General features: G+C 54.9%; 1 protein-coding gene across 1 annotated transcript in view; it reads left to right on the top strand.

Moving 5' to 3' along the window:
• Nucleotides 1-14,926, top strand: part of NRG2 (neuregulin 2) — a 184,610-nt gene that overhangs the window by 160,283 nt on the left and 9,401 nt on the right. Inside the window, exons 4-5 of the mRNA XM_058541813.1 lie at nt 848-968; nt 7,055-7,131. Of these exons, the coding sequence (XP_058397796.1) occupies nt 848-968; nt 7,055-7,131 (198 nt within the window). The remainder of the gene's footprint in view (nt 1-847; nt 969-7,054; nt 7,132-14,926) is intronic.

Here is a 14,926-nt window from a genome sequence, read left to right as displayed (position 1 = left end):
GTGAGCAGCCTTAAAGCCCTGTGTTGCCCTCACCTGGTTTTCACATCGCAGCTGTCCGCAGCCCATCTCCCCCCCAGCAACCTGAAGCCTGGGATTTGTAGCTTGGGCTGTCCAAGGCCTGGAGGCTCCCTCCAGCGACAGCAGCTGACCAGGTGTGGGAAGATGGGGCTGCCTGGCGAGGGCGAACATGAAGAAGACCCTGGATGCTTATGGAGATGGACATAGTGGCCTTTGTCACATTCTTGAGAGGCATGTCCCTCCCTGGGACAAAGGGGGAAGAGACTGAAGCTAAGGGTCTCCCCACATCTCCCTAGATCTTAGAAAATGGCAGTGTCCGAAAGGTGCCATTCCCCTCAAAGCCCAGCTCCCTTCCAGCCACCCCCTGGTCCACCATGAGAGCCTGAGCAATGCAGACGATGTAGCTGTCTCCTCTCTGCACCCCGGTGACTTTGTTCCCCACATAAGACAGTGCTGTCTCATCCCTCTGCAGTGGAACCCCCAGAAAGGCAGGCAGGGAAGGAACAGAGGTGGGCCCTTATTCCAGTAGAGGGAGCAGTTTCTGCTAGCCTCACACCACCTCCAAAAAAAGAAAATCTTCCTGGTCTTTGGAGGTTTGCCCAGAGCACGGGTGCCGGATGGTGCCAGGCAGATGGTCAGAGCTCACAGTGGCGTCCCCTTTGCCTGGTTGGTGACTGGGGGGGACCACCAGACCTTCCCACCCCAGCCATTTCTGCAGTCTCTGATCTTCCAGCTTTGAGATGGGCCATGAAGGGCCATGAAGGAGATGATTCCTGAGGCCCAGAGGTGGTCTCAGTGGGTCACTGGCACGTGTCTCTCATACCTCCAGTGAGCACCACTCTGTCGTCCTGGTCGGGGCATGCCCGGAAGTGCAACGAGACAGCCAAGTCCTATTGTGTCAATGGAGGCGTCTGCTACTACATCGAGGGCATCAACCAGCTCTCCTGCAAGTAAGTGGCCAGTGGGGGCGGGCATGGGGACAAGAGTAGGGTGAGAGAGGCTGGGGCAGAAGTGGAAGGCTCTGGGAAAATTGGGCTTCAAGCCACTGACAGGGAGTCCCCAAGGGGTATAGACAGGGAGGTTTGTACCACTTCCTAGCCCTTTCCTGGAACTTAGGGAGATGTAAGCTCTGAAGGGCTCAAGGCTTCTGCAGTCTTAGTTTTCCAGGCCCCACCCCATCTCCCGATGTCCACCCTTTACCAACACCTTTTAGGGAGACGAGGATGCCAGTCAATGACCAGTCACTGGCCACTGGGTGTTTTCTCTCTCTCTTTCTCTCTCTCTCTCTCTCTCTCTTTCTCCCTCTTTTCCCCTCCCCATCTCTCAGCAACTCTCCAAACTGTTCTGATGAACATTTCCCAGGGTGTGTCTTCCCCAGCAGTGAGGAGCCTGGCAGGTCAGGCAGCGCACAGGTCCCAGAGCCCTTGGTAGCTGAGGGTCTGCTCTTGTAGTCTTGAGAGGAGAAGAGGGCTCTGCCCCTAGTGCTCGCCTCAGGACCTGGCTGCTCTTCCTGACCGGCAAGACCCCAGGGTCCAGATATGCCCTGACTGCTGCCTGTGCCCCTTCAGCCCCTAGCCCCTCCCTGTGGGGTGAAGGGACACCAGCAAGGATGCCACTCTGGCTCTGGCCCAATGGGGAAGGTCAGGGTTGAGGAGAAGCTCAAGTTGGGGCTTCTCTGCCTCCCCAAGGGCCAGAGCCTGCTCTCCAGCCAGGCAGGGCTGCCGCAGCAGGACCTCCCAGGAGCTTAGGACCACCCGCTCCCCTTAGCAAACAGGGCAGGCAGGAGCCTAGTAATCAGGGAGGGCTTGTTCAGGCCCAGCCAGATCTTCTGGGCAGCTGGGCCCACAGTGCCCCCTGACAGATTCCCTGATGGGTGAACAAGGAGGTGGGAGGAGCTTGGTGAGGGTAGCACAGGTTCTGGCCGGATCCTGAGGAGGAGTGGGGGGGGGGGGGCTAGTTAACAACTTGGGGTTTTCAAAGCAGCCCAAGCCTAGGGCTCTGGCAAGGTGCCAAAGCTGCCCCATTCCCATGGCATCTGGGCCAAGGCTACTAGAGTATTGATGGAGATTCAGAGACAAGCGTTTGCCCTCCCCACAGACAAGGTCAGCTTCAGCACTCCTCAGCTCTCCTGCTCTCCCTCCTGACTACAGCCTTGGCTGGGACTTTTAAGACACCCTCCCGCTTCACAATGTGATAACGAGGGGCTGGGCTGTGCCTCCTTCACACTCTCCCCTCAGCGCTGGGCTAGCTGGGCCTGAACTGCCAGGCAGATCTGTGCCTCGTGCCCCAGCTGGCCTCCTGTGCTGGCTTCCTCCCCAGCCCCACCCTCCACGTGCCGCCATCCCCTTCCTGGCTTCCCCATCCTGAATCTTGAGGGACAGTCCCAGCAGCAACAGCAGGGCCCAAGGGAAGTTCTCAGCCTGGACTCAGCCCCTCATCCTTTCCTTCATTCTGCCTCTAGGAGGCAGCGACATTAGTGCTGCAGACCCTGAGGAACATTCTAGCCTTGAAAATGCTCTGAGCTCTTTGGAATAGATCTATGGAAACTCAAAAGAGTTCTGGAATCCCTCACAGAGACCGCCCAGCCCTGCACTCCCTTCTTTTTGTGCCCCCCGACACACACACACACCAGGCCTCTCCTCCTCCCTAGCGCCTTGGACCCCAGAACCTTGAAGGGATCCAGCATTGTCGCTGAAATCAGCCCCAGCTCCAGGCAGGGATGGTTTCAGCAACCCAGGGCAGGTGCCAGGGCTGAGGAGGGCCATGGGGCCCAGGCTCCAGTGCTCGAGTGTAGTGTGGAAGGGGAGTGATGAGCTATATGGGCTCCCAGAGGGCCCTGCCCGCAAGGCTGTACCCCTAGGACCCTCTGGGTCCCACCCAGCTAAACCTGAGAGGAGCAGAGGGAAGGAGCCCAAGCCATTGTGAAGATGGTGTCCTGTTTCCCCTCCCCACCACGGCAACCGGGTTCACTGCTTAGAACTTGGACATGGTACCCAGAACTGCCACCTCCCTATCTCAACCTACCCTGGGTCAGCCCCAGCCAGGGCTCCTGGAACCACCTTCCCTGACTCTGTGAGCCCTCAGGGGAGAGGGGCGTCCCTGGTGGGGATTGTGGTCAGGAGGGCAGGTCCTCAGAGCTGTGCTGGAGAAGGGCAGGGGGAGGGGGGCAGGGCAGAACCCTGAGGCCATTCTGGGGGTGGGTAAGCCGGGAGGGAAGGGGGGCAGGCCTCTTGGGGTTCCTGATGACACCTGAATGGAATAAAAAGCAAAGAACTTAGGAAACGGAACTCACGTCTTACCATTTGTGCTGTTTGTTTACTTTTTATTTTGATTTTTTTGCATTTCCGCTTAGCTTGGATAGTGAAACTAGACTGATCAGTTTCATTCCAGTTTCTATAAAAATCAGTTTTCCTTCCTGGTTTTCTGACACTTGTTGTTGTGTATTGGTTCAGAGCCCTGCAGAGAGTGTTGGAAAGCAGGCACACTCCATCCCTCCTGTTTTTCTGGAATTCAGAGCCAAAAGAAACAGTGTCACTGATACTGAATTTCGTTTTAAAAAAGAAAATTTAGGGGGATTTGAAAATGGGAGTCCAAATCGAGGTGACCGTGTCCTGTCTGGGCCAGACGGGGGCCTCTGCACTTCCTCCTGCTGCTTTCTCCTCTTCTCTCGGTGTATTTGTAGAGCACGGTTGGTGCGTGACTCTTGGGGACTGGTTCAGGGGATGATGACAGAACAAGACTCTCTTTCCAGCCCTGTGCACATACCAGTGGCATGCCTCCCTTTCCCATCAGCTCATCCCCTCATCCCTTCTGCTCCCCCTGCCCCACCCATGTTCAGCTGACTCCCCCATCCCATACCCATCTGCCTGCCCATCCTCTCCACATCTCCACCCGACCCCTCATGAAACCAGAGACCCTTCACTCCCTCCAGTGCCTGGGGCACACCCTCATCCTTCATCCTCCCCCTCCTCTGGGTGAGGGCAGCACACATGGCATTATCCCCAGGCTACCAAAAGGAGAAACTGAGGCCCAGGAGGTGGGGTGGGAAAACAGGGAGGCAGAGTCCCAACCTCTCTGTCACCCCAGATGCAGCCCGTGGGCTCTCCTCTCTGCCCCTCTCTCACCCCTGCTCTTCTCCAGCCCTGGGCACAGACCTTCCCGTAGTCACAGCTGATGACTTGGGGGGAAGGGCTGGGAAGGCTGTTACCTGCCGCTCCTCCTCATCTGTCCCCTGTGCCCCTAAAATTCAGAGGGTCAATCCCTGTTTGAGTGGGAACCCACCCACTAACAGCCAGCCACCCATGCTGAGTTCAGACCCCCTTCTGGTTGATAGGCTAATGTAGCCTGTACCCTATTTCCTGGTCCAGGGTGCAGGGTAGACAGGCTGTAGGCCCACCCACAGAGCCTTCTCTAGGGAAGCCCCAGCCTCCTGAACGTGGCTCATCCTCAACAAGCAGGACTAAGGCAAGAACAGGACTGTCCAGGAGCCCCCTGGAAGGAGCCAGTGCCCCAAGAACAGCATGGGGTTTCAGTTTTCCCACCCCCACACTGTGCCCATCCCCCACTGCCTTTTCTTTTGTTCAGCCAGTGGGGACCACACTTACTCAGGGCAGGAAGGTTAGGATGATATTGCACAACTCCAGGGGACATGTTCGTGTTATAAACCGTGTCCACAGGGCCATCTGGAGTTGTGCAGTTCAGTGGCCATGAAAGATATGAGGATACTGTCGGAGTAGTCCAGGCTGGGTGTGGGATTAGGGTTGCAGGGGTGTGCTTAGTTATCATCTGTCTCCTAGAGCTGTGGGACAGCATCCCTAACTGTCAGCAGTGGGAACAAGTCTCCCCTTTGTCCCCTCCTGCCCCTGCACTCCTCCATTCTCTCTCCAACACACATAGACACAGACACACACACACACACACACACACACACACACACACACACACACACACAGAGGTTTTCCCTGTCTCCAAGAGCCGGGCTAATCTCAGACATTGGACACAGTCAAACCTATCTCTTTCTGGTTCCTTTGTGGATTCCAAGAGTGATTTTGGCAACTTCCTGGGTCTTTTTCCTTCACCCTTAAAAGTGCTGCTGCTCGTAAATTCACTTCTCCCCCTCTACTCCCCATCCCAAGTGGACATTAGTTTCCGAGAGCTGAGGAAGAAGAGCTGAGCCTGACTGGAGCTGGTTGGGAAGCCTTAGCCGCTACCTCCGTTTTCCTGGGCTGGGATGATTGGGGATGAAGGCCAGGGATCAGAGAAGGATGCATTGACAAGGTGGTAGCCTCCTCCTCCAAGCCACCCTGTTCAACGGGATGAGCATGCATCACCTTCATTTGTAGCCCCCCCACTTTCTCCAGACACACTTCCCAGCCCTCCACCACTGCCTGCTGGCCAGGCCTACCTGCACACACAGCCACCACTGCAGGACCAGCCTCCCACCTCCCCTGAGGGAGATGCCCTCAAGGCCAAGAGAAACTCTGGCTGTCTGCTTGCCAGCCACTCCCAATCCTCCAGGCTAGATTAGGGGCCCCAGGGTTTTCGTGAGTGTCTGTCACAGCCAATGGCCATGACTCCCTATAAGCTCAGGTGGCTATTGATGATTGGTATGCACTAGAATGCTCAGAGGCAGAGTACACTCACCTCTGAGGAAGTTTACTGATTAATGGTGAACAATGACCTTTTTTTTTATTCAGGGCACACTGGTGATGGGCTTACCTAATTTCCAAAGGAAGAAGAGGCAGAGGCAGCATAGACCCATCTTTGAGTAAGGGGGTAGAAGGGTCAGTCTGGCCCTGTCAGTAAGCTTCCCTTAGGTATTTGGCTCTGCCGGGGTTCAGAAAAGAGTGTAGGGCTGGGCGTGTCTCCCAGAAATCTTCAAGACAGGGACTCACTTGAGGGCAGAGTGGCAGCCAGAGAGCAGAAGGAAGTGCACCTTGCGGGTAAGGACAAGGTCAGGGAGATGGAAAGGGGTGGTAGTTTGCAGCTCTAGAGGAGGCCACATGGGAGAGTGAGCTCCCACCAGAGCCAGGCAGTGAGAGGAGCGGGTCATAGGGAAAGGGCAGGTGTCCCAGGCAGCCAGTAGGCCCCTGATGTGGGATAGGCTGCAGGGGTCCCAGGGAGCCTGCTGTAGCCCCCATTGTGGTTCTTGGCACCTGAGGCCACATGCCCTGCACCTGGCCTTGGCACGCCAGCTTTGGGATGCTGGTGATTCTGGCTCCTCCAGCCTCACCTGTTCCCCACTAAGCTTTTCCCATGTATATTGCTCTAGGGCAGCCTTCCCCAAACTGTATTCACAAGGGTTCCTCAAAAAACAACTTCCATGGTCAAATAAATTTGGGATATACTAGAAAGTTCAGCTCTTTCCTCCTACAAAACTTTTCATAGCCTTTCATATGCCAGCACATACTGCAACTCTACAAGGAAGCCTGGGAATGGATTTCCTAAATTTATTTGGCCACAGAACCCTCTTTGAGAGAACAGATGAGACATCTCAAAGGTCCCTTTTGTCATGGGCACACAGTCTGGGAACAGCATTCCAGAGTTTTCCTTTGAGTTTTCTGGGGGCTGTTTCATGGATGAGAAAACCTGCCCAGGGCCCTGGAGAGAAGCCTTTGGTGAGGCCCAGAAGGAGTGGCTCCCCGGAACTCGGGATTCCGGAAGGCTCCCTGCACACTGCCTGGCACCAAGGGGCTACAGTTCGGGCTTCATGGGGCCCCAGGCAGGTCAGAAGGGAAGTCTCAACAACCATTAGGACAATTAGGCAGTAAGTTCTCAATTCCCCCACCCTGCTTCCCCAAGTCATCCTCCTCCCCACCCCATGGCCGCCCCCACCACCCACGGAGCCACATCTGTTAGAGGGATTTTGAGGGAGATTCCGAGCCCACCCCCAGCCCCGACTGCAGCCCCTTCAGGACAGGTGTGCCCCAGCGCCCAACTCGGTTTTCTCACTCATCACTGTGCACTTTGATTTCTAACCTGAGCCTCGCGGATGATGCCAGTTTGTTCTGTGATTTTTCCCCTTTTCCTTCTCCAGATGTCCAAACGGATTCTTCGGACAGAGATGTTTGGAGAAACTGCCTTTGCGATTGTACATGCCAGATCCTAAGCAAAGTATGTTTGAAGATACAAACACGAGTCCCCGCTCCTTAGAAAGCTTCCGGGTGCAGTCCCCGCAATGTAGGGCATAGGACCAGGGGTGTTGGTTGTTTTGATCTTTGGCTGTTTTGTTTTGTTTCTCTTTTCTTTTTTGTATTTTGGTTTGTTAGTTCTTTTGTTTTGTTTTGTTTTGCTTTGTTTTTCATTTTTGGCCTAATCCTTGGGTTTAAAGTTCAGGGCTGCAGGTAAGGGGCGAGAGGCAAGGCCAGTACAAATGGTAACGGTGGCCAGGAGCCCAGCTGGCATTGGCAGGAGCCCGTGCCGGGGTGTGGCGATGCCTGCGTCTTGCTATCCTGGCTCTCTCTTTCTGGTTTTCTTTCTTTTGGTAGGTGTCCTGTGGGATACACCGGGGACAGGTGTCAGCAGTTCGCAATGGTCAACTTCTCCAGTATGTCTCTTTCTTCTATTTCTTCTCTTCCCTGGTGACTGACAGTCTCCCCCTGCGGGAGGGATGGGGCCTTGCTTAGAGAAACTAGGGGGCATGCAGGGGGTGTCCTGGGCTCCTCCCAGTCCTCAGTGCTCACCAGAAGCCTGTGCAGAGGAGACCAATACGCTCCCTGCCACCCCCACCTCAAACGTCACTGTGCTGCCTGGACGCAGGAACACTGAATTCTCTTTGCAGCCAGACGAGCCCCACTCAGGCCTCTTCACCACTTCTGGGGTCAGGCAGCCTGGCCAGAAGGGGAAGAAGCATTTGCAGAGCCCTCCCTGGCCTCTGAAGGCCTGTCTGAGGATGTCAGGCTGCTGATGGGGCTGGGCAGTGAGTATGTACACATGTGTGCTGGTGTGTTTGAGAGAGAGAAACAAGTTCTTGGAAAGTCTGTCTTCAGTCTGGCCAGAGTTTGTTTTGTTTTGGTTTTGGGTGATGGGGGAGAGTGGGGAAGGCGGACTGAGGGAGAACAGGCCCCAGGGCAATGGTTTCTATGCAGGCTAGAGACTGGAGACATTTACGTGGCTACAGGATGGTGGGGGTGGGCAAGGTGGCTGCAGATGCTAAAAGATAGAGGGAATGAAGACTCAGGGATGATTAGTAACTCTCTCTAGGCTCTCTCTGGTCTCAGTCCACATCCAGGACTTCATTCCCTTCCTTTCTTCCACTTCTGAGATTGGAGCTTTCTGATTTGCACGATTTGCTGAAAAAAATGTGAGCCCTGCAGCCGAAGGATGAGGCCATAATTGTGGCGTGTTTATTTGGGCTGGGAGCTTTTCCTTTAAGAGCCACCAGGTGGAGGTGGATGAAAACAAAAAGCCACGGGAAGGCCATGGGGCCCAGTGGTCTGTTGGCCTGCAAGGCAGGACCCTGTCACCCATCCTCCAGAGCACACTAGGCCCCTGCTCAGCCCACCCCCACCTCCTTCTCTCCAGGGAGGACAGGGTCCCAGGAGGAGTTAGGAACCGGAGTGATGGTGCCTGGGCATGAAGAAGTGGAACTCCAGAAGAGGCCGAGAGCGGGAGCCAGGGGGCCATTTAGGTAGCCCTTGGAGCAAAGGGGTTTGGGGGTTTGGGTCTCAGGGTGGAGAAATGAGCCTTCCCAGTCCTCCCCAGGCCACAGCACAAAATCCTAGAAATTGCCACCCCTCTCCTTCCCGTCCCCCCAGAAGCCTGGAAGCCAAGACTTGGAAATGAAAGTAGAGGCCCCAGGGAGGTGGGGGCTGCTCGGCCCATGTGGTCAACTATCTTAATAGAGTGTGGGAGGCAGCGCTCTCCCCCAGCCCCTTCAGTTGGAGGCCAGGGAGGAAGGCCATGGGCATAAGAGCAGAGCCTGAGGGCAGGGCATGTGGCCCAAGGGAATTCTCCAGAGCCCAGGCTCCAGAAGAATTGCAGAGTCAGATCCAGCCCCACTGAAGGACCGTAGGTCAGGAGGGGCCTTAGGAGTGGGCAGAGCAGCCAGGCGGAGGCTGAGGACCAGGGGAGAGAGACAGAGGAGGGCATATTTCTTTTCACCCTCAGGCCCAGAGCCTCCCTGGCTTATGGAACTGTTCTGGACAGGGAGTCCCAGCCCATCCTGATCAGAGCAGAGCAGCAGAGCCTTCGGAACTCGGCCACTGTCCAAGTGTCTCTGCCAGCTGGGCTGCTTCAGCTTTCGGCTCAGATCTGCTAGGAGGGTCAGCAGGGCCCCACAAGCCCAGAAAAGAGCCTGGAAATTCAGCCCCAGGCCTTCCTGCCTAGTGTTATCAGGATCATTGCTATTGCTGAAGGATTTATACTCTTCCAGCACTTGGCCCAGAGCACTTCTTGCACTGCTCTATCAGATAATTATTGAAAAGGTAGTGAAAAAATGCTAGCTTAAGTGTTCAGGCTTTGGATTCAGATGGACCTGAATAAAAATGCCAGCTGCTGAGCTGACTAGTTCTGGGGCCTTATTTAACCTCTCTGAGTTTGTTTTCTCATCTGTAAAATGGGGGAGAATAACATTTATGCCTGTGGGTTTGCTGTGAGGATGAAATGAAGTGATGCGTATGAAGGGCTTAGCAGAGAGCCTGCCACTGTTGTTGAAGTGTAGTGTGGCACCTCTCCCAGCTACAGCTGGAATGAGGGTGGGGGCGGAGAGCCAGCATCTGTCCCCTGGAGGCTGACTCCCAGCACATCCTGAGCAAAGTATCTGGCCTTCCCCGTCTGCCCAGAGAGCCTCTAGACCAGGTTACCTTTTAAGCAGAGGCCACAGAAACAGAGCCTGTGGCCACAATAGCACTTTGAAGCACTGACAGCCCCTCTACTTCCCAAGAGTCAAAACTTGTGCATCTGTATACCCTCCATGTAAAAAAGCACACATACCTGCAGACACATGCACAAACACACAGCACATACTCACTCATGTGCAAACACACACACACATATGCTCACACCTGCACACACACACACAAACACATGAGCATGTACTCTGGGGCCCACATCATGGCCGCCTTGTCCAGACCCCTGTGACTGGGTGTCATAGGACATGTCCAGGATGAAGACTTTGCATATTGTCTGGTAAGCCTCGCCCTGTTGGGAGTCCAGCATCGGGTTGCCATGGTTACCGGTCAATATGCAAATTTCTGCCCAGCAGGACCTGTCTGTGACTCAGTGATGCCACTCCATCCTGGCTGAGTGGCAGCCAGTGAACATGATGAGTGGGAGACTGTTATCTCTGCTGGGGCAGACATAGCCGCGGGCCCCTCAGAGTCTATCCCCAGGGAGAGGGAAGCAAGGCTGCCTTCCAAGTGATTGGCCAAGCCCACAGTGACATGACCAGTCCTGCCAGCCACCTCTGGTCCACCCAAAACAGTACTGGCCTTTGACTCAAAGGGCAGGCCAGTCAGGAGCCCCAGAAGCTACTGTTGCTTCTACTTGGTTGCCAGGGGAATGATGCAGAATAAAATTCTTAAATGGCTTTTGGGAGCCCTGCTCCCTTCTCCAGATGGTCACTGTCCTCAGGAATAGCCAGTCAGGCCTGCCCAGAGATTTAATGGGCAGGAATAACCATGGCCTAGCTTAGCCCCAAGAGACTGGAGACCTGGCCTCCAGTCTCCCTTCTGCCTCCTAATTTGCTGTGTGACCTTGGGAAAGTGTCGTAGCACCACTGGGCCCCAGCTGCCTCATCTAATACAACAACAATCAAAAGTGAGGCCCAGACGCTCTATGAACCACAGTCCTCTTAGTGTCCCGGGTGCTGTGGTCAAGCTGGGCTCTTCTCTCTCAGGGGACCATGGCTGGATAACCAAATGATGCGAGCTCTCTTGAGCTACCTGGAGGGTCCCTGAGGCCACAGGATTAACTACTCAGTGAGAGTTGCCCCGAGGACCCTTTGAGTTTGTCAAGTTTCTACTGCCCGCTTAGTTCAGCTAGCCAGCCATGGGAGGCCCTGGGAGAGGAGTGGACTCACTGTGTTTATGGTCATTCCTCCCTCCGAGCAGTAAGAGTAAGACTGCAGAGAAACCACATTCAAGATCACTCCCATCCCTGTGTTTAACAGGAATGCACAGAAGGGCTCGTGTTGGGAAGGGCTGGGTTCATTCTTCGGGTGCGTGGTCTCTGCGTGGAACTGGGGGTCAGAGCCCCAGGATCTTCCTCAACGCTCTTTCAGTCAGAACTATCTTGGTCCCTGGTTCAGAGCCACCTTGCTCTCCTGCAGAACCCTCTGGAATCCCCATCAGGAAGAAGAGAGATACAGGGATGGATAGTGCACAGGACTTCCTGCGATGTCCCCCATGTTATCCTTCCTCTGCAGGAGATGAGAACATCAGAACACAATTTCACCTCCTCCCTGGATCTAGCTGAGCTTACTGTGACGTGGGAAGGCCATGGAGTGAGCAGATACGGGCTGGCCGGCCCAGGGCCTTTGCATGCACACTGAGCCTCACGCTGTCCAGGTCTGCTCCCATCTTCCTCTCACTGTGTGCAGGCACTTTTGACAGATGAAGAAACAGAGACTATGACTTGCCCACATCCACACAGCAAATTAGGGACAAAACTGAGACTCCAGGCCTGCAGACAGGTGCTGGCTGCTACATCAGAATGGTAGGTGAGCTTTTCAAAAGCACTGTTGAGATTTCTGGGCTCCCACCCCAGAGCCTGATTCTGTTGGTCTGGATGATTCTGAATCACGGCCAGGTGCGACCCCCCAGAGATGCCATGACCAGGCCCGATCTCCACTTCACGGATAAGAGACTGAGAGCTAGAAAGGCTGAGGATGCTCGGGCTTGCACAGCAGGTCCGTGGCAGAGCTGACCCTTGGGCAGGGCCTTTCATCTAACCCTTCGATGGCATGGGTGTCCTCGCAGGGTCCTGCAGTCGCACATTTACCACACGATAGCACTTCACTTGGTCCACCATTTAAGGGGGACAGGTGTTTGACAAGTGAACCCACTCACCTCTTTCTCTGAGTTGCAGTTTGCTTCTCTAAGTAGTGAAATCTGGCTCAGACCTCAAGGCGTAGCCCCTGTAGGCCTCTAGGCTGTTGGGGGTATCAAGTGGAGAAGTGACCTGCCACCTGGAGCCTCCTCCTCTCCCTACTCCTGCTCCACACAAACTCTGTTTCCATGCCCAGGATCCTGGTGGATGCGCAGGCCAGCTAGGCCTGGGCGGGGGGCAGGGGACAGGGACAAAAAGGCCAGTCTGGGTACACCACACCCTCGTTCTGAACAGGAAAAAGAGCCCCATGAATGAGCTCGGGGCTGGGCAGACTGTCTCCAGGTGGGGCTTGAAAGTGCTGAAGGCCTGGCTCTGGAGCTGGGAGAGGGAGAATGGGGACTCCTCGGACCCCCACCCCCACTCACTTTTCCTCCCTGGGGGCATTTGCCAACTGACTCTTGTGCCTCTGCCTCCCCACCAGGTACTAACCCCACAGCTCATCTCTAAAAAACCTGCCCTGCCTGCTGATCCTAACATGTCCTCTCTCCACCCCTCTCAGGGGCTCTTGGGGACTGGGGGCCAGGGAAGGGGCTCAGAAGGCCGGGAGGGGACACCACTAACCTGCTTTCACCTCACAGGCTGGCTGCTGGTGTCTGAAGAGTCCTGACCAACGTTTCTCTCTCTCTCTCCCGCCTCCCCCCTCCCCATCTCTATCTGTATCTCTCCCTCCATCCCTTCCCCTCTCTGACCCTCCTCTCTTCTGCACTGCCAGAGCACCTTGGATTTGAACTAAAGGGTACGGAGCCTCTGTGTATCAGTCAGCACCATCCACACAGCCCCTCTCCGCAGCCTCTGATGCCATGTGTGCTGGATGTTTGGTTTCCTTTCCAAAAAATGGAAAAGGGATGATTCCAAAAATCTCCCCTGGCCCCATCCAGATGTCCTATCATAAACTATGTTGCTTTGGGGGAGACAAGAGAAGCTCATGAACAGCAGTGTACTCTGGGGTTCAGAGTGTGCCCCCCACGTACAGTAATGCCCCCTTGCCTGGGGCCCATCGCTAGGAGGCCACAGAGGGGAGGGGCCTCATGAGCTGTGTGCAGCCCAGTGGGTTGGCCAGACAAGAGACAGGCCCCTGGGAGAGCCAGTGTCCTCCTGATTCGGAGAGTTGTACAGAGAGGCATCCCTTTCAATTTGACTTTAATCTTCCTTCCTTTTCCCATTTCCATTTCCATTGCTTTTCATTCTGCGTCAGGCTGGCCAGTTAATAACACCTATTTGTCTCTGTCCCCTGCTCTGTGTCTGTCTGCCGGGCTTTGCCACCTGCTTGAGGCTGTCACTCCTTCCATGATCTGTCCCCACGATGGCACACGTGTTTGTCTGTGGGCAAGACCAGCAAGGGTCTAAGGTGGGCTAGCCTCTGGTATCTGCCCTCCTGCCCCCCCAGCTCGGAACCTTACCTCCCTCTGGCCCTCTGGCCCCTGGAAGATGCCTTGGGCAGGAAGGGACTTTGAGGGTCGGTCTCTTCAGCTCTCTGGCTTTGTACGGGGAGGCTCCACCCTGGGCTCAAGTGTCCAGACGTAGTCCAGCAGGAGAGACACAGGGGCTCAGATGGGTTGAGGCTCCCATGGGGTCAGACCTTTTCATAACTGCAGAGCCTGCAGTTACGAAAAGGCTGTTCTCGTGGCAGGTTTGAAGGCCCTCGTTCTCCCACCACCCAGCCCCGATCAGCTGTTCACAATAGAAGACACAACTACAAGTCTGTGTGTCAAGAGTGTGTCTGTCCATCTGCTGACTGACGGCGAGGGGAGGAGGGGGCTTGAGTCTGCGCCGTGTCTGTGTGATTGTGGCAGGGTGCTCAGGGGTGGATCTGTAGCTATGTGTGTGTGTATGCTGTCGTGGAGGGTGAAAACGTTTCCACCTGGTTAGGTCTTTCAGTGCAGGGTGCGAGTGCACGGAGAGGGGCAGTGGCATACCTTTGTGTTAAGGGTTGAGTGTTGTGCAGTTGGAACTGTGAGGGTGCGGAGGTGAGTGTGAGCATATGTGAACATGTGTCTGTGTCTGTAATGGTTGTCTGTATGTTCACTCACTCACAACTCAACAAACATCTACTGAACCTCAGAATTTGCCAGACTCTGGCACAGAGTCCTTGCCTTCCTGGCACTTAAATTCACAGGGGGAGACAGACAACAAACAAGCCGGAAAGCTATGGGGTGGTGGTAAGTGCTATACAGAGATAAAAGAAAGTATGGGATGGTGCCTAGCTGGGGTGGGAGCTGCTTTAGCTAAGTAGCCAGGGAAGGCTTGTCCAATGAGGTGACATTGGGCTAAAACCTATTGAAAAGTAGCCAGCCCTGCAAACAACTGGGGGAGAGTATTTGAGGCAGGGGCCACAGCAAGTTAAGGTTCGAGTGGGCTTGCCTTATTCAATGGACAGAAAGACTGCCAGTCACTTGGGGGCACAGTGGACATGGGGAAGAGGAACACAGACGAGATCTAAAAGGAAGGCCGGGACCTCATAGGCTGTGGTAAGGCTTTGGGTGGAATTCAAATTGCAGGGGGAAGCCATTGTGAATTTTTAAGCAGTGGAGTAAAATGATCCGCTTTATGGTTGGAAATCACTGTGGCTTTTGGGCTGAGAATAGACTGGGTCAGGGGACAGGGTGAGGAGGAGTGGAAGCAGAGAAACCAGTCAGAAGGTGGCCAGCTGTCCAGGTGAGAGATGGTGTCATCTTGGACTAAACTGGAAGCACTGGAAATGGTAAGAAATGGTCAGATCCAGGATTTGCTTGGGAGGTAGAGCTGAAGGACTTGCCGATGGATCAGAAATCAGGGTAGGTGGGAAGAAAGGGAGTAATCAGGAATGATTCCAAGGTTTGGAGCCTGAACAACAGGAAAGGTGGTGCTGCCACGGAAGAGA

The sequence above is a fragment of the Diceros bicornis genome, chromosome 1, assembly GCF_020826845.1.
Source record: "Diceros bicornis minor isolate mBicDic1 chromosome 1, mDicBic1.mat.cur, whole genome shotgun sequence".
NCBI classification, from domain to species: Eukaryota; Metazoa; Chordata; class Mammalia; order Perissodactyla; family Rhinocerotidae; genus Diceros; species Diceros bicornis.
The sequence above is the reverse complement of the archived record's forward strand: the minus strand, read 5'-3'. Positions and strand labels throughout refer to the sequence as shown.